This window comes from Castor canadensis, chromosome X (genome assembly GCF_047511655.1).
Source record: "Castor canadensis chromosome X, mCasCan1.hap1v2, whole genome shotgun sequence".
In the NCBI taxonomy this organism is placed as follows: domain Eukaryota; kingdom Metazoa; phylum Chordata; class Mammalia; order Rodentia; family Castoridae; genus Castor; species Castor canadensis.
Window position 1 is genome coordinate 46334984 of NC_133405.1, and position 19352 is coordinate 46354335.

The 19352-nt window shown below is 40.0% G+C and overlaps 2 protein-coding genes across 12 annotated transcripts in view; both read right to left on the reverse strand.

Moving 5' to 3' along the window:
- Positions 1–1427, reverse strand: part of LOC109683180 (NACHT, LRR and PYD domains-containing protein 12-like) — a 40239-nt gene extending 38812 nt beyond the window's left edge. For 4 of the 5 annotated variants that reach the window (XR_012444166.1, XM_074062175.1, XM_074062172.1 and 1 more), the window contains exon 1: positions 1350–1427. The gene's annotated coding sequence lies outside the window, so the exon portion shown is untranslated. Of the gene's footprint in view, positions 1–580; positions 1330–1349 lie in introns of those variants that run through there. The other variant, XM_074062173.1, reaches the window with a different exon arrangement.
- Positions 1428–6708: 5281 nt separating this feature from the next.
- The window catches only part of Mid2 (midline 2), a 90942-nt gene continuing 78298 nt past the window's right edge, over positions 6709–19352 (reverse strand). For all 7 annotated transcript variants that reach the window (XM_074063062.1, XM_074063065.1, XM_074063061.1 and 4 more), the window contains 3 exons: positions 13833–13994; positions 12102–12309; positions 6709–11186 (listed from right to left, as the gene is read on the reverse strand). In XM_074063062.1, the coding sequence (XP_073919163.1) occupies positions 10784–11186; positions 12102–12309; positions 13833–13994 (773 nt within the window). In that variant the 3' untranslated portion in view covers positions 6709–10783. The remainder of the gene's footprint in view (positions 11187–12101; positions 12310–13832; positions 13995–19352) is intronic.

Here is a 19352-nt window from a genome sequence, read left to right on the forward strand (position 1 = left end):
ATCCGAACCCAGATCTGCTGGTCTCCTGGTCACTTACCCAACAAAGTCCCAACCTTAGATTCATTCATCCAACACCCCCTACCTACAGGTCGTCAAGACATTGCAGGGAGGGGGAAGTCACACAAGGGAAGCCCTGGAAATGTGTGCTCCAACCTTACTTGGCAAGTACCCGACCAGTGAGCCCTGAGACTAGGGACATCCCAGGGATGGCCTTATCTGCCGGCACCGTTCTACAATCTTATCCTGGGGGTGATCCTGTCTCCTATCTCTCTCCTTCATGTCCCACGGGAACCAGGCCGTCAAACTATGGGGAGAATAGAGTCACAGACAGAACAGACAACAGCTCGGTCCCCTGTTCCATTTCTTCTCGTACGAAGAAGTCAAACGACCCAATGGCGAAGAAAGTAAACTATTTTGGGTCTGTTCCACCCCACATACACTTTGAATGATAATCTGGGGCGTACAGATGGCCATCTCTGTGCCCACGAACTCTCTGTGCAAATCACGGGCTTTTGAAAAATAAAATGAGTCAATAGTTTTCCTCAGATTTCTAACAAACCCATGTCCACCTCCTGCTCACCTCTTTTTTTTTTTAAAGAAGTTAAGAATCATGACTTCTAGTTCTGTCAGCAAGAACTTCTCCAACAGTTTGATCTCAGTTTGACCTCAGTTGCGCGCGCACAGGGCCAGTTCCAGGGAGCCACATGGCCTTCCGGGACGCTCTCTCCTCCCCCACGCACGCAGCAACGCGCACGCGCGCACGCACGCACACGCCCCGCGCGCACGCATACAGCTACCTGCAGCGTCCCACCCTCACAAGCACATCTAGAGCCCCGTGACCACTCCGTGCTCTGGCACACCTGTCTACGTTGCCACGCGCACACACCCGCACCCGCACCTGACCAAGTCACCGCACTTGCGCGCTGCCCGCATCCCACGTCCCTGCCCCCTTCCACACACGCATCCCCCTTACCACACAAGCACACTTGCACAAGTCAAGGGCATGGTCGGGAGGGACTTTTCTGCCTTTCCCCGCTCAGTGTCTGGCTTCAGAGGCCGGCCCGCCCCGCCCTATGCTCCAAGGACAGCAAGGTCCCTTCCCCACTACGCTGAGCCTGCGCCTCCCGAACCCATGGCAGCCCCGCGGGCCGGTTTGGCTGAACCGCTGCTATCATCATGTACCAGAAAAATGTGGAGGTGGGGAGATAGCACCTCCCATGCTTGGCCACCAGGGCCATCAGATAGCAGGGACTTGCTAGCAGCTCAGCAGGAGCAAACTTCACTATTTCCTGTCCCTTTGAATTTGGAAGGGGAAGGAGTTTCTCATCATTGCTGGGACAAGCACTCACCTGGTCCTAAAGCCAAGTTTGCCCTCCCTTTGCTTCCTGCCAGCAGGGAAGGGAGTCCCAGCAGAGCAAAGGTCTTTGGGGTGGCGAAAGGGAAATGACTCTGAAAGGAGGCAGCCCAAAGGGAGGGACTAGGATTGAAAGAGGGGAGGCACTCGGGAGTGGGAGGGATAGGGGGTTGGAAAAAGAAGGTGGGAAAAACTGCCCCAGGGGCAAGTTTGATAAAAGTTTCTAGTAAAGACCAGAAATCCCTCCTGCTCTGCATGGACTCCAGAAGCTACTTACTTCCTCAGTGCTGGGCCTTAAACTTGATTACCCTATGCCGGAGGCAGCTATGGCTAAGACCCTTCCAGGCAGTTAGCTGGTCAGGCTGCTAGGAATCTGCTTCTCTGGGCCCAGGGATTAACATTTAGTATTCTAGGGAGGCAATAATAATCTTTATCTCAGACGATTACTGGATAAATTAAATGAGTCACTGAGACAAAAGTGTTTAGCATAGTGTCAGGCACACTATGAGCAATCCATCATTGAGCCCTTATGATTAGAAAAGTGCTCATTCATTGATTGTCTGCCCGCCTGCATTATGAGTTAAATGAGGGCAGGAACTATATGTCTTACTCATCACTGAACTCTGGCATCTGACGCAAAGAGGCTATCAATAAATGATTTATTGAATGAACAAATAAATGAATATTTGGTAACTTGGACCAGGTTAGGCCAAGACCCTCTCCTCTTCCATAAAAGGGATGTATTTGTGGGAGGTTTTTTGAGGAAGGAGTTCATGATTGGGAAAGGCAGTGGACAGGATCCCTATTGGTTGCTTTAGCAAGTGATCGGCTTTGCCCTTGCAAAGTGTCTTTGGCAGTTCCCTACATGAACACAGGAAAAACTGTTAGACAGCTGACCTGAAATTTGAAATGGAGACATGGCTAGCTAGCTAGAGCAGTATTTGCATCTTGTACAATTAGTGAGCAAAGAAGGATAAGGAGAGAGGAGAGGTCTGAAGTGGAAAACTCAAAAATAATGGTGCAAATATAGTGGGAGAGATGGGTAGGGGAGCTCCAGGTGAAGTAAAATGTATATGGGGGAGGACAGTCACCCTAAAAGGGTAGTCCTATAGTAACAGTAATGACATCTACTTCTGTGTTGTACTCATAGGATCCTGATGATCTATCCCTATGTCCCAACATTCTTGAGGTAGGTATGCAGATTACACTTCTGTCACTTCATTCACTAATTTGTATTTACGTAAATCCATACTGTGAAGGCTAAAAGAGACTTAGAAAGTATCCAAAGCCAAGCATGGTGGTACATGCCTGTAATCTCAGCACTCTAGCGGCTGAGGCAGGAGGTTGGAGAGCTCAAGGCCAGTCAGAACTACATAGTGAGACCCTGCATCAAGAAAAGGGCTGGGGCATGACTCAAAGTGGCAGAGTGAGAGGCCCTGAATTCAAACGTTAGTACCCCCAAAAAAGAAAGAATAAAAATATTCATACACTTCAGTTCATAGCTGAAAAACTAAGCCAGAGATAGTAAATGACTTAGGCCTTGGGATTTTCTGGCCTTGGAACTGAATCTTACAGGGCCTAAACTTTGTATATCCCATTATTCCTTTAATTCTTGCTCCAGAGACTGAGAAGAACGAAAGGAAATGAACAGAGAGTCAGCAGAAAGGAAGGAGAGGAGCGATTCCTCAACAGATCCTGACTTTACTTCCTTTTGCTTCCCCGCCTGTCGCTCCAGTCACCTGGAGCTTCAGCAAGCTTCTGCAGGAGAAAGGCTTCACCCCAGCACCTGGTGACCTTGCGCCATAGGTCTTGAAGGTGAAGGCTGGACCCACAGTTAGTCTAAGTCTTGAAAGAATGCTTGGAATCTGAAGGGCGGACTGCAGGAAGTCCATGTATTTCCAAAAGGTGTCAATTAGCCAGGGGGAAAAGTACCCTTCTCCTTCCCAAGAAACATCTGTTTGCACCAGGGAGACACTTCTTCACATCACTCCATGCCAAAATCTCTGCCCTCGGATAAAAAAAAAAGGCTATAAAACCCGATTTCCAACCTGACCCAGGGGACCACTAATTTCCAGGTCCCACTGCATGACCCCATGTGGCCTTTCCTTTTTCTTCTCTGTAAAAACTTTTTGACCTTTGCTGCTCGAATCCGCCTTTGATTTCCATCTAAGCACAGAACAAGGACCCTCACCACCCAACAATTCCTGCGTATCAGAATCCTATTTCCAGAAAACCAAAGGATGGAAGGCCTGAGAGGAGCTGCTTCAAGACCATCTCCCAATTGCCTCCTTAGTGCCCCTGGTAGGCTGTCATGAGTCAGTTTTCCATAACCTCCCACTTTCTGGGTTCTAATGAGGTACACGGCTTTCTGGCCCACTTCCCTCAGAATAGGGCTACAGAATGTAAAGCCACTTAGCTACAGTCTAGAATTAGCTTTGTAGCAATGGGATACTCCACAATTCACATGGTAGTCTTCTGACGTCTTTTGTTTTAGAGTCATTGTTTTTAGTGTTTCAGACAAAAACCACTATGTTCTATAACTTTAGGGCTGCTTTTGTTTTTTTAACCTTGATAAATAAAACCAAGCATTTATTTACACCAAAGAATTACAATACTTTATATGTGAATCTTTCACATATAAAGGAGGACAAAGTAGTATATGTGTATATCTAAATATATGTAATATATATTTTTATTTATATATAAATATTTAATAATATACTAATATATAAATAATATATAACAAATATAATATATATAATAAATATTAATAAATTATATATATATATATATATTTTTTTTTTTTACAGCAAAGAGTTGATAGTTTCTCACAATTATAGTTCTACCATTTCCATTTCCTTGGAGATAGTAGCTCTGCTCCTGACTCTCAGATACATTTACAAGACTGCAGAGCAGGTCTTCTCACTGGATGACATGTAAGGGAAAGAGAAGGTAGGAGGAAAAGGTAGAAAGCTTAAGTGTGTCCACTTCTCCCATTAGCTCTTAGAGTTGCTAGCACAAAACCTATTAGACAATGTTTGTTTTGTAAAAAGCAGTAAGTTATGCCCAGTAATAAACTGACTTAAAAATGGTCAAATAAAGGTTTTGCCTCCCTCCTCCTATCAAGCTATGGAGCACAGCATGTTGGGAGAAGAAAGGGGGAAGACCAAAGTGAGAGCCTGGAAGGGAAGGTATCACAATTCTGCACTAAACTAAAAGTGTAAGTGAGCAAGATATTGGGTTAGGGCAATAAGACATGATTCATACTGAATGCTAGTTTTTAGGATCTGTCTATTCTTTGGGTGCATTTTAGCATCTGGGATGTTTATTCTTTCAGTGTGTAAGTAATAAACTCAATCTAAAAGTGATCCATTGGATCTTTACCTGCTGAACCAACCAGGCCTTGGACTTGGCCTTATCTTGTGTGCTTGACTGAATTTCACATTTCTGGTTTATCACAGAACTGTCCTTTCCTCCATCAAAAGGAAAATCAGTCTATGTTCCATTTTCTGGGACTACTATCTGGCTGAGGAAGTAGCAGGTCTTTGCATTCTTTATGCAGGCCAACCCCACAGAGTAGAGTTTGTATCTACATTCTGTTATTTGAAACATTTTTTTTGGCTCAAAATATGTTTCCCACAAGCCTGACAGCTCATTTCTGGCTGACCTTTCTAAACATGAAAATCTAAAGATTGCCTCCCCACACACTTGTCATCCTTAGGTTAGACAATGAAAGCATTTTCTGTAGAGGTCCTTGTTAACATTTTGGTATTTTGAGAAGGAAGGAAGAGGCAGAGTAAGTAGCTCATGGGTGGGTCTAATTTGCCCATACTCTTCATTAGCACATAATTGATCAATAAGGTATTAATTCTTTTAATTATTCCCTTTTAAAGAGGCTGGCCTTAAATAACAACAGCAAGAAGTTAAAGAGGCTGGCCTTAAATAACAACAGCAAGAAGCAATTATGGGAATACTAGGTTAAGAATATATGCCCAAGGACGGTTTTGCAAGTGGTGGTGGTGAGTTCACCTAAGACAATCCTCACAATGTACAGGGTGTCATTCTGCTGAGGAGGTTCTAGCTCTATTTCACCAGCATTTACTAAAAATCTACTAGGCACAAGTCTTGATCCCAGGGCCTGCTAAGAGTTTTCACTCTTGTCCCTGTGTCTCTGGTAAATGTTCCCCTTTCTCTATTACCAATAACTCATTGAGTTTAGAGATCTAAAACTATTTTAGTGGAATTATTGAATTACATACTCCATTCTAATGTTAGGAGTATTTTTCATCTTAGCATTGCCCACAGAAATGAAAAGGAGTGCTAGGAACATCACAAACAGTCAATAAATGCTTCTTGAATGACCAGGCAAGACCAGTCACAACTATAATTTGTTGTATATTGTGCCTAACAGTTATAGGAAGACTACTTTGATCCTCCCCTCCTGGAAAGTCACACTGGAGGGTTCTCATCAGCTATCATGCTATATACATTCCCAATAGCCAATAACAACCTTCTTAGTCTTTGTTACTCCTAACATTTGTAACTGAGGCCACCTCAACCCCACCTATAGGCTCAGCTTCACTGTGACTCTAGGACCACTCTATTCCTAGGTAGGGGAACATGAAGAAAAACTATGTTGTCTGTGTTCTGGCACATTGTATGGAGCTGGCCTTTCCAAACATCACATCACACACAAAAAAAAATATTGAAATTTTAATTGTGAGCAATATCCTCGCATTTGGCATTTGTTCAAGCTACTAGTTAGACCACTGATATCCCCAAATCTTCCCTCCTTTATACTTTAATCCTCTTGCCTTTGGGCTGTAGACCCTTGGTCTGACCACTTGTTTCAAGTCACTTCTCTAACAACTACCCTTATTTCCCTGCTTCATTTCACTTTGTATAACCCTACAGCCTCAGAGCAACCACAATTCTGGATAATATATACCCAATCTTAGCCATAAGGGGCCTCTTAATGATTTCAGGCTTCTTTTACAGGTGAGGTGTTTAACATGTCAGTTGCCTTGCTTCTGGTCCTACTCCAACCTTGACTAGTGGGTTTCAGCATTGGGGGATTACTTGTTCTTCTTTAATTCCTACTTTATACTCCAGTCCCTGAAATTCGATATGTCCTATTTTCTTGGGCCTTTCCTTTGGACTTTTTGACTGTGTCCTGCTCCTGAAATAAAAGTCTTCATGATTGGATCTTAAATTCCAGACCTTCTAAACCTTTGCAGCTCAGATCCTACCCAATTAGATAATTTGTATCCCCCAAGTCACCCAATTCCAGCAACTCATGGTCATCTTCCCTTTAGTCCTCCCCCAATTAAACTCCAGTGAAAGACAACCAAGAATTCATGAATACATATATATTTATTTAATTCATAATATAGCATTTTGGATAGGCTGGGATATTTAGAGAGGGATGAGACTGTGCAATCCACAGAAGCTCATATTTCTGTCACCAGGAGAGACACTACTGGTCCAGAGCTCCCAGTACAAACAAGCTCAGGGTAAAGCATTTGATAAAAAATAGTCCAACAATAGTCTAATAAATATTCTAGCCAATAACAACAACACAGCATATGTCTGAAGCTGGCAGATCACACCATAAAAGGCAGTTTTGCCTGACCTAATGGCAATAAGTCTGGCCAACTTGAAGTATACAGCCAAATACAGCCCAGTGGCTCTGAGACTGCAATTGACTTCAGGAGCTATATGTGTGGGAGTGGTTCAAATCTACCTGCCTCACATTGTCCATTCCTTGGAAGAAAGGGTTTCAAACATTTGAGCTTATTCAAAAGTCCATCCATGAATTGCTCCATCCAGGTAGTCATATATAAATATGTAAACCAAGGAAGCTTAGAAAATTCACCTAGAATATTTTAGCTGAACACAATGTATAAGTGGATTTTGCTGTAATCTGAATTTCACTGCATCCAAAGATACACAATGGAATTACATAATAAAAACAGCCAGATGCAGTTACTTACTTATAAGTAGCCAGAACCTCAATATGACATTAAAATTTCTTTCATATTCTCAAAACAAGCTTAGCTTTATTTTGTGCTTTCTTTAATAAGACAATATAAAAAGTGAAAACAAGCATAAATTGCAGACAGAAATAATTTTCCAGCAGAAAAAGTTGTGAAGAATAGAGTACAGCAATACTACCAAAGCTATGGAGTCACCTTCCTTGAAGATGTTAAATACAGGTCCCACACCCTTTTGTGCAACTGGGTTCCACCAGAGGTAGCCAATGGCTTCTTTTAAGGCCTCTGGCATTACCAGGATTCTATGACAGTTTTTAAGTTACTGAAGTTAATATCTGGGAAACAATGCACCCCTACTGAGTACTTTGCCACTGCATTCTATCTTGGGAGTTACTTCATGATTTGGCTCAGAAGTTGGGACTTTAGAGTCAAATTTCATTACTTACCTCCAAACTCTGTTTAATTTCCCAATTTATTCAGTAGACTTAACTCTGGGTGATTTTTGCCTACAACCAAAACTTAAATCCACCTTCAAGAACAAAGTTTGAAAAAATGATATGTTATTGAAAAGAATGGTGCCACTTGGTCCAAAGAGAACTCTCCAAGATAATTGCCAAAGTATTTTTAAGGAGAACAATGCTCATTTACATGTGTGAGCCTTGGTACATCTGCAAAATAATATCAATACAGACTAAATGGAGAAGCAATCTTTTCTGCCCAGCAAATAACAAATACTGCTATGAACATCAGAGTACAAAGAGAGGAATTTTGATTATTCAGTTGTTCACTCATACATTCATTCAACAAACATTAGCCAGGCAATTACTCTGCTCCAGACACTGTGCCAGGTATCAAAAATACAACAACAACAACAACAATAGCAATAAAAGACACAGCCCTTGCCCTCAAGTATTCCCAGTCTATTAGGTAAGATTATTATACATTAAACTTTTGTGTGCATCAGAGTAACCTGAGAAGCTTGTCAAAAATGTAAATTTCCTTCTAGGTTCCCAGATATTCTAATTAAGTAGGTCAAGTGGGGGAGTGGGGTCCAAGAATCAACTGTTTTAAGAAACAAATCACCAAAGGTGGTTCTAACATAGATGTTCTGAGGATGAACATTTAAAAACACTGCTATGCAATGTGATTATTGCTGAGAGAGGGGAATACTCAGGAAGCCAGGGGAGCTCCAAAGAGGGACACATAACCCAGGCTAGGAAGAGTTAGTCTGGTTAAGAAAGGCAGGGTGATGAAATGTAGTGCAGGCTATATTTAAAAGTAGGGTGCAGAAATTAAAGCTTTGTCCCCAGGCACTAAAATCTAAAGGACACAAAAACAAATGAATGCCTTACAAATAAATGAATGGGGAGGAGATTAATATGTATGGCATGCTTACTAAATGCCAGGTGTTTGTTGTGCTAGGCAATTGACGCATGCCATCTTTTAAAATCTTTGAAAAAGCCCTGTGAAGCAGGAATTATTTTACAGAAAGAAACAGAGGCTCAGAGAAGTGAAGTACTTGCCCTAGGTCACGCTGCTAGTAAATGACAAAGAAAGTAGGATTACTTTAATATCATGCCTATGAGTTTTCCATGACACCAAGCTATTTACCAGTGCTGCTGAATCTTACTAAGGTTGTTCATTTCCCCATTAGCAGTAAGTATATATGGTCATTAAAGCCAAAACAGCTGACTGTGTCACTAGATATGTATATTTGAGTCTTGCTTTCCATGTTAGGTAAACAAACAATTTATAAGTGTTATTGGGTGGGATTTATATAGACATTTCATCTTTTCTGCAGAATAGTAAGTCCTTTGATATCAAGGATTATATTATATTAATATGTGCTCTCTTGTGGCAGTAGTGTGGTACCTGGCATCTAATAGTTTACTAAACAAATTAATACATGAGCATTCACTAAGGCTGTGTGAAGGAAGAGGGAAGATGTTTTGACAATGCTTCAAGGCTCCAATCTGGGGGGTTGCTACACTTATCACTTCATAATTGCAAAACAGTAGTATTTTTACAACTCCCAAGGAGTAGACTCCTTGAAGCAAACTTAGCTCTTGAAAGGGAGAAAGCTCTGGCTCTCTGAAATCCCCAACCTCTTCAATGGAACTCTTAAAATCACAAACCATGAAGCTCAATTTCCTTAAACTATCCTGCTAGGACTAAGAGGGAGCTTATGTCTGCATTTGCCACGAAGGGGTGGTTAAGTAAATGAATATTGTAAAAACATTGCAAATGGAATGAGTATTTAATCTATTTAGGAAAACAGACTATTCTCATGCATTCTTAAGCACTTCAGAAGTGTTCTATCTGAAAATACAGGTACATTTATATGTAAATAGTTGTTGCACCTATAACACTCCATTCTTACTGATCAAGTAAAGCAAGTTCCTGAAGAAACTATTATGCAGTTCTTTTTTACCCTAATTCTAGTAACTGTATGTACTTGAAACTAATACACTCTATTTCTTTGAAATATTCTGTTACAGAATTTTTAAGAATTCAAATGAGCCCTCCATTAAGCAGCATCAATGAAACTGTTATACAGGAAATTTTTACCTGGATCAGTTTTCTACCTAGCAATAGCATCTTTTGTGCAATCTTGTTCCCAAATCTCTTAATCTAACCAAGAGTTCTTCTTAGTGCTTATGTCTTGATTGTGTGTGTGCGTGCATGTGTGTGTATGTGTGTGTATGTGACAAGAGGGATGAAGGGTGGGATAGACGGAGAGAGGGAAGGAATGTTCAATGATATCTGTTTCTTTTAAGGAACAAAAATGAATGTATAGTGTAATTTATTTTCCTTTCCAGAATATTTCTCACTCAAATAAACAAATTTAAAAGTTTATTGCATGTATATATATAATATATATAAACGGAACTCATTTTATATATCATATATACACGTGCATGGTTTCCTTACAATAATCCCTTGATTGTAAGGTTTTTTAAATTAAAAAGTGACATACGATATGATATGCAATAATTTGACATTGCTCAAAATTCTCCTTGGCCAAACTGGCCAGTACTAGAAAGGATGACCACTATTCCCAGTTCTGGCTGACTAACCCTTTGTTCAGAGCATTCTTTCTCCATTATGTACCTAGAATTATCCTAATTCTTTCCAATATCATCTGTACTCTAAAATCATTGGGAATTTTCAATTCTCCAATGATAGCAGAGGCGTTCTCTAAATTTCTTCTCCAATGGCTTGAACCCAGACTACTCAGATAATTTGTTCTGAGAAGCTCAATACATTAATTCAAATACAAGCTTTAATGCACAAAAATTAAATCTACAATATCTAGTTATTTTGGATGCTCCAAATGAACTTTATTTTGTATCTCGTATATTGAACACTAACCAAGGTTTAAGAGGGAAAGAATTGCTGAACAGGAGAGCCAGTGAATTATATGCTCTCTTGAAACTTAATGGCAAGCTTTCATCCCAGACACATAGGGAGATTCTTGAGGCCTGCAGTTGCATTCCTGACGCTCAGGGTAATCAATAAAATCTGGGGCAGGCAAGCCAGACAAGATCATTAGGGATTTGTTCCAGATTGTGAATGTTGGACAAACTGGAAGAATGAAGGTCACATCAAAAGTATGAAGATGGAGAGAGTTAGCTGGGTCATAGAAAGACAGCATGTTGTTGTCATAATCCAGGAGCACACCTAGACGCTTCAACTGTGGAGGCACATCCACCAGCATTTCCTTGTTGTTATGTCTCACCACAAAGTTACTATTGCAGCGAGAGAAGACCCATGAGGAAGCATTCTTGCCAATCCATTCATTCTTTGGAGCTGATTTGTAGGCAATACCAATTGCATACCTGAGAGACGGCAGAAAGGACAGAGAAGAGAACGTTTATGAATGATCTGAGTTGTGCTAGACACCATACAAGATATATATGAAACAGAATACATACTTCTTCCTTAGTTTACATTTACATGCATAATTTTTTTTCTTTTTTGGTACTGGGGTTTTGAACTCAGAGCTTCACTCTTGCTACCACTTGAGCCACTGTGCCAGTCCTTTTTTGTTTTTGGTACTTTAGACATAGCTAAGACCTTGAGAGCTATTTGCCCAGGCTGGCTTCAAACAGTGATCCTCCTGATTTCTGCCTCCTGAGTAGTTAGGATTATAGCTGTGAGCCTCCAGTGCCCAGCTACATGCATAATGTTCATACAATAGAGCTTTAAAAAGTTAACAATTAGAGCAATGTAGTCATTTCTATCTCCTAGCCCAGTCTGTTTCCCATTATTTTATTAAAAAGCTGGGAAATTTTTTTTGGTGGTACTGGGGTTTGAATCCTGGGTCTCCCACTTGCTAGCAGGTGCTCTTATCACTTGAACCATGTCCCCAGCCCTTTTTGCTTTAGGTATTTTTCAGATAGGGTTTGGTTTTTGCCTCAGACCTCAATCTTCCTACCTATGGCCTCATACATAGCTGGTGGTGTGCACCACCATGTCCAGTTTGTTTGTTGGGATGGGGTCTTGCGAACTTTTTTCCCCAAGCTGACCTAGAACTACCATCCTCTTCATCGCAACCTTCGAAGTAGCTGTAATCCCAGCTACTTGGGACGTATGAGCCATGGCTCCCAAGTGACAAATTTTTCTAGGATTGGTTTTCATCACATACCTTCTAACCTTGACCTATTGGTAATTATAGTTGTGCTATAGAATTGATTCTCCTAGGAGCCTAACAACAGAGGAGAAAAGAGAAAAGAAAACTGGGATCCACTCACCATGTTGAGGAACCCATGACTACTTCCCAATAGTGGCAGCCACTATCAATGAATATATTTCCTGCTGCCCCATAGCACCCCGTGCCACTAAACCTCTCTGGGGTATGGCTTTTCTTCAGAGAGCTTTCATCCTTCTCCATCTGCAATCCATCATTGGAGATCTTCAATTTCTTGTGAGTCATTTTGGGATCCAGTTTAAAGGGCTGGCCTAAAAAATGTAGGAAAAAGAACAAAGTATGATGAAGCGTTTGAGAATTGTACCTTTGTCCTGCAGAACCATCACTAGCAGGGGAGCCTCAATATGATGATCATTTTGGGGTCTGTACAAACTGCCTGCTGCTTAGATTATATTAAAGAAGCAGGCCAGAAGACACAGTTTACAGCTAAATAAGAATAGAAGTCATTCTACCATAAAATACCTTCATGGAGGCATTTATTTTCCCACTATGGGAAAAAACATGATCTCTCATATGAATATTTTGCTGGAAGTTACATCCAGGCATACAGGAACTATTAAACTATCCTCCATCATATATTGCCAAATTAAAAGGGATCTTTCAAAGTCTTGTGTCCTCAAATATGTTTTGTAATTTACTTCAGTGAGTGGTCTGAGATTGGGTAGATTTTAAGGAGTGTTATGTTTGAGGTGCGAAAATGTGAGAGAAACTGATGAGGCAATTGCTGCATGGTGGCAGAACAAAAGAAAAAACTTGAGAAGATCTCAACAAGAAGACAATTTTTTGGCTTCATGTAATTAGGCAACATGTAATTAGGCAAGTTTGTAAGAGTGATTGTTGCATCATCAAAGATCAGAGAAAACATCTATTGTGTAGGATCATTTACAACAAAGTTCCTTACAACCGTATTACCAAAGCATTGCTCCTGGGGGGCCAGTTGCTGGGTAAGGCAAGAGTTTTATTATACCAAATGCCTCTGTGGTGACATTGTTGACTAATCCAATGCCCATTCCCTACATTTTCTCTCTCACTCAATCCCAGCCTCCTTTGCTAACGGGGGTGGCTAATAAGATAGAATCAGTGATCAGACAGAGTGACAGAAACTTCAGGACAGTTTTTGTTTCTCTGATAAAAGTAATACCAATTATTTCCTTCTTTGTCCCATCTTGAAGTAAATACAGCATCTAGAGGTTGTGGTGGCCATCTTGGGCCATGTGGCGATAAGCCAATGCACAAAGGGAGAAGGAGCCTCTGCCTTCTCTGACATCACAGAGCTGCTGTACCAACTCTGACTGCCTACCTTCAAACTTCTTGCTGAAAGGGAAGGAGAGAGAGAGAGAGAGAGAGAGAGAGAGAGAGAGAGAGAGAGAGAGAGAGAACTATTCATTTAAGCTACTAACAAATATCATTAAGTTATGTTAGTTGCACTTTCTATTATAAACAGTCAAATCAAAAGCATTCCTGATATAGATTCTCTGTAGTAGAATCCTGCCAGATTATTACAGATAAAATGCCCTTTTACTCAATTGTCCCCCAAACATAGGGGTAAAAAGCAGAGAAAACCCCTTCACTAATATTCTACCAAGCTGTCTTTGTCCATAAATCCTCAGAAACACCAGAAAACTCCTTGCTCAAAGCACAAACTATAACAGTAAAGCTCATCTACCCAGTGCCACTGTTCTCATGCACTGCTGTGGGTGCCTGCTCAGGCTAAGTGGCCCCCCTGGCACAGAGAGGAAATCAGATCTTTCCTCTTGGAATCACCACAACGTACTGTTTGTTTTTAGTCGGGTGGGTTCACTGTTCCGGCTGCCTGCTTGGTTTATGGCTTTAACAATGAAGATGTAGCGTGTCCCACTCTGGAGTCCATGCACTGTGTAATGGTTCTGTTTAATGTTGGGCACAATCATCCAGCTATCCACTGAATTATATAGGCCTGTAAAGTGGGAAGAGACAAGGACATCAACCAACAAGTAAAAAAAGATAGATAAACACACTGAAAATTCAATCATAAGCCCCCCCCCAGAGCAAATTCATTTTGTTTTTAATCTTGGAAGATATAATGAAATGAACCTATGCTCATGATTCCACTATTATTTTATCCCACAGAGCTAGACTTGTACCAGGCTCCTCATTCCACTAGTAAAAAGTAGGCTACTTCAGCTTTGTGCCAAATAAAAGAGAAATGGCCACTACACCAAATCACAGTGTCATGACTCTTATGAAGTCTCTGGGTCTTTACCACAAATGTCCATTTCTCTGAGAGCTGAGTCTGGCCTTGTATGGATGGAGCAGTTCTGTGTAGAGCACCAAAGCATGGAAATTCAGAGCAGAAAGGACACCTATACACCAAATTTCCCTCATTTTACAAGTGGGAAACTAAGATGGAAGGAAGAAAAGTGACTTGTCCAAAGTCACAAACAGTTGGTGATAGTGTTGAAAGCAGAACACTGGAATTTTTTAATCCTAAGCCAGTGTTCTCCATACAACATCACAATTCATGGGGTGAATGACAACATGTCTTTCTCTCTGTAAGGTAATGAGGACTTCAGAGCTTATGACTCCATTCTTCCCCTCCATCCTCATCCTTACTTTCCAAATTTCCTGGGCTCCAAGAGAAGTCAAGGAGATGACATAATAGCACTACACATTCTGGCTCTGATTTCCATATTCTTTTGGGGTCAGGTGGGCTAGGGACACATTGTCTGTCAACTGGAATATTTTTCCTTCCAAGTAAGGAAAGGGATCAGAGATATGTCTCTACTTTTGAAAGTCTTTAGACTATAAACATTGACTTAACACAGGGGAAAATATACATAATTAAAAACATGTGTTTGGCCAGCTTTCAGTAAAAGAGGGACCCTTCTCTTCCGTTTATCATTTTTTAACCACAGTTCCACCAGAGGGTGGAAAGGGTAAGGAAAATGAGTAGTGAATTTAGTCACTTCTATGCAGCTCTAGTAAAGGACTTAGTGGGTTGGAAACTGGACATAATGGCATGAATGTCTTGCAAGAGATCTGATCGAAAGGGTTTTATAATTAATTTTGAGGAGATAGAAAAGGCCTAAATTAAAACTAGAAAAAAAAAGAAGCATAATGGGGAGGTGCCAACAGATACGCTATATTAAGAAAAATAAGATTGGTGGAGATGTTCAGTGATTCTTATGAACAAATAAAGATAAGGGCCAGGAACAATGTTTGAGGCCCTAACTATGTACCAATGGGGCACCAATGTACAGTATAAATCACAAACAACATGTGAAATTTTAATACAAAAAGGAAAATATGCAGTCTTACAAATTCCCTTCCAACAATACGAAAACAAACAAACAAATACAAATAAACATTATAATGAATTACTATGCACTGTGAAAAAAGAATGAGAACGATCTCCATGAATGGATACAGAATGATTTCCAGGATATAGAGCCAACTGAAAAAAGCTAATTGCACAAGAGCATATGCTGTGTGCTACTTGTTTGAGAGTAAGAAAGCATACTATATTTTCTTGTATTTACAAAACAACAGCAATAACAACAGGAAGTATAACCCAGAAAGCAATAAAGTTGTTCACCTACAAGGGATTAGGGTGGAGGAAAAGGATTAAAAGTATATGGGAGAGGGCTGGGGATGTAGCTCAGTGGTAGAGTGCTTGCTGAGCATGTGCAAGTTCCTGGTTTCAATTCCCAGCACTGCAAAAACAAAACAAAGAACAAGAACAAACAAACAAAAAGCAACAACAAAAGGATATGGGACAGAAGGACAGTTCTCTGAGTATGTTTTAAAATATATTTTCCCTTTAGCAAACATGCTGTTTCCTAAAAAATTAAATTCAAAACTGGGCATGGTGGTGCATGCCTGTAAATCCAACTACTCAGAAGGCAGAAACAGGAGGATCTCAAGTTGGAGGCCAACTCAGGTAAAAGTAATGAGACCCTATCTCAGAAACAAAATATAAACAAAAGGGCTGGGAGTATGGCTCAAGAGGTAGAACGTTTGCCTAGCATGCAAAACTTAAATTAAAAAATTAAAATTAAATTAACAAATTCAAAATTCAAGTCCAAAAAATTAAAGTTACAATTTCAAAAATTAAAATTAAACCAAAGATGAGAAAGGTGGAGACTAAAGGCAAAGTGAAACAAATAGACTCAAGTGCATTTCAAATAAAGAACAACCACAACAAAGCAGCAAGAGTAGGAAGAGAACTGCAAAGAAGTGCTCTACCACTGAGCTATAGCCCTGGAGCAAAGCGATTCTGAAAGTATTTTAGATGTTTTATGGGATTGTGCAATTGTTCGATGCGGACAAAGGAACATGCAAATATAGGATGAGAGAAGGCAAGAAAGAACTTGTGGGAATTCGGATGTGACCCTATGGCTTCTAAAATACAATCAGCTCTCCTTATCCTCAGGTTCTCAATCTGAGGATTCAACTAATGGGAGACCAAAAATATTTTTAAAAATTGTGTCTGTAATGAACATGTGTAGACTTTTTTCCTAGCATTATTCCCTAAATAATATAGTATAACAACTATTTACATTTCATTAGGTATTACAGATAATCTAGAAATGATTTATAGTATATAGAAAGAGATGTGTAGGTTATATGCAAATTCAACACCATTTTATGTAAGGGATTTGAGATTTGCAGATTTTGATATCTGAGGGAGGTCACAAAACCAACCCTCACATAAATACCTAGGGGTATATGTATTTTAACATTTTCATATAGATGTGCACATATGTGGAGTGTGTATGTATGCATGCATGTATACTATATGTGTACACATATGCTTACATATATGTGTATCTACTACCTAGGTCTTAGTGTTTAATATCATTTTCCCACTAAAGGGCACCATTGCTCCTTGGAAAAATGGCTGGATTCAAGATTGGGACAGAATAAGTTCATACCGAGCTTAGTTATGCCAGAAAGTAAGGAAGTACTCATGATGATTGGAGAATGTCATAAGGAACCAGGAGTTACCTCAAAAGGCTCCCACTGGCTGTATCTGGACAATTTGGGCACCAAAATGAATAAAGACAGTAGACTATTATAAATGACTGATAAAATGGAATTAATGAATCCATACTGATAAATAAACAAATGAGGAGAAACAGGGAGTGGGTTTCTTGCTTACAGTAGAATGCTAAGTGCCAACTTGTAAATGTGGGAAGGAATACTCAGAAAAACCATCCCTTTGCAATCAGCAAAGATTGGAATAGAACAAGAATCATCAACTGATGCTAAAACAGTAGTAGTGTTGGGGTGATATGGGTTTAATGAGGAAACAAAGTATTTTCATGATCTTAAAGGATCACCACACAGATTATTAGTGGAAAAAGAAAAAACAGGAAATACACTGTGAAGAAATTGGATATCTTGACCAGGTGATCAAAGTTAGCATTAACAATGAAGGGCAAGTGGACATCATATGCCTCCAGATATGACACCCCCTTAGGACACGTCACTTATGCAATATTCCAGCCATGAATCCATGACCAGAATATAATCACGAGGAAACATCAGACAAACCCACAATGAGGAACAATAAAAGAAAGACATAAAGAGCACTTTTTTTGAGACAGGGTCTCACCAGGTAGCCCAGGATGGCCTCATACTCACATTCCTCCTGCTTTGGCCTCACAAATGCTGGGGTTACAGACATGCATCGATGCACTGACATTTTAAAAAGTCAATGTCATTAAAGATAAAGAAGGGCTGAAGAATATCTTCCACATTAAAGGAGGCTAAAGAGATATGACAACTTGAAACAATACCTGATACTAAAATATAAAGGACAATTTTGGATTCTTTATATGCCATGGTGAATATTATTAAGTCAATTGTCAAAATTAGAATATGAATGGTGGTTAGATGAAAGTGTTGCATCAATGTTAAATTTCTTAAAGTTGATAACTATTATAATTATGTTAGAGAATTTCCTTATTCTTAGGAAATATGCACTGAAGAATTTAAGGGTGGAAGGACATGACATATGCAATTTCCTCTCAAATGGTTCTGGAAAAAATAGAAGTCAGGCATTATGGTACATGCTTGCAATTCCGGCACTTAGGAGGCAGAGGTGGGAGGATCTTGAGTTTGAGCCCATCCTTGGCTACATAGCCAGTTCAAGGCCAGCCTGTCCTACATAGGGAGACCATGCCTCAAAAAATCAAGAGCTTGGGGTATAGTTCAGTGGCAGAGTGCTTGCCTGGCATATGCTTTTCAGCACAGAAAAAAAAGTAGAGATAGAGGATGTTAGCAAATGCTAATGGGGCAAAATATTAATGGTGAGTGAATCTGAATAAAGAATATATGGGTGTTCTTTGTGCTAGTGTTGCAATTTTCCTGTAATTTTGGAATCATTTCTAAACTTAAAAAGATAAATATATGATCCTCTAGTTCTCACTGAGACTGGGTGAGAGGGGACTTACACCTGAATGTTGGTAATGGAAGTATACCAGTTGTTCAAAAGGGAAACACCACAATAGGAAATTTATGAACCTGAGTATAAATACGTGATGGAGAGCATTGAGTGAGAATGAAAAGGTGAGGGAGTGCGTGTTCTATCTTTATGGCAGTATATTGTAGACTGCTTGGCCAGAGAGAAGTTATGGTCACTGCTTTTGGAATGTAAAACACAAAACTGAAACAGAAGAAAGATAATGCAGTAATCAGGAAGACAAACATCTGCTAGAATTGTCATTCAGCTAACATCATCATCTGAAACATTGGTTGAGATAATTTTAGTCTCAGAAGAAGTAGAAAAAAAGCTTGACATCAAGGAAGAAGTTGAAAAAAGAGGCAATAACTACTTCTCCAGACTTACTTCTGAGCTATAAGAAAGAAATTTCTGAATAAAGAAAATATGAAAAAAATCTCAAGGATAAATAGCTCTCAGAACTGGGGTTCAGTCAACAGTGGCAAGCCTGACTGGCAGGTAGGAGTGGGACCTCAAATCTTCTTAATATTTATTTCTTATAAGATAATTTCCCCCCAAAAAATAAATAAAATAAAATAGTTTCCCATTGCCAACTGAAACTTTGCTTCAAGCCTTTGCTTTTGTTCCTGTCCTATTGGACTTTTCTATCAATGATTGGAGGAAGACATAGAAGTCAGGCTGGGAAGGAAAGCAAATGTTTTAGAAGGTGAACTCTGGATCCAAAGGATCTTGACATGCTGGAATGAAGGGTCAAAGCTAACCAGATAAAATGTAATAGGGATAAATTCAAGGTGTCAAGTTTAAATTCAGACATTCAGTTGTATAGGATACAGGATTTGGAATGCACAG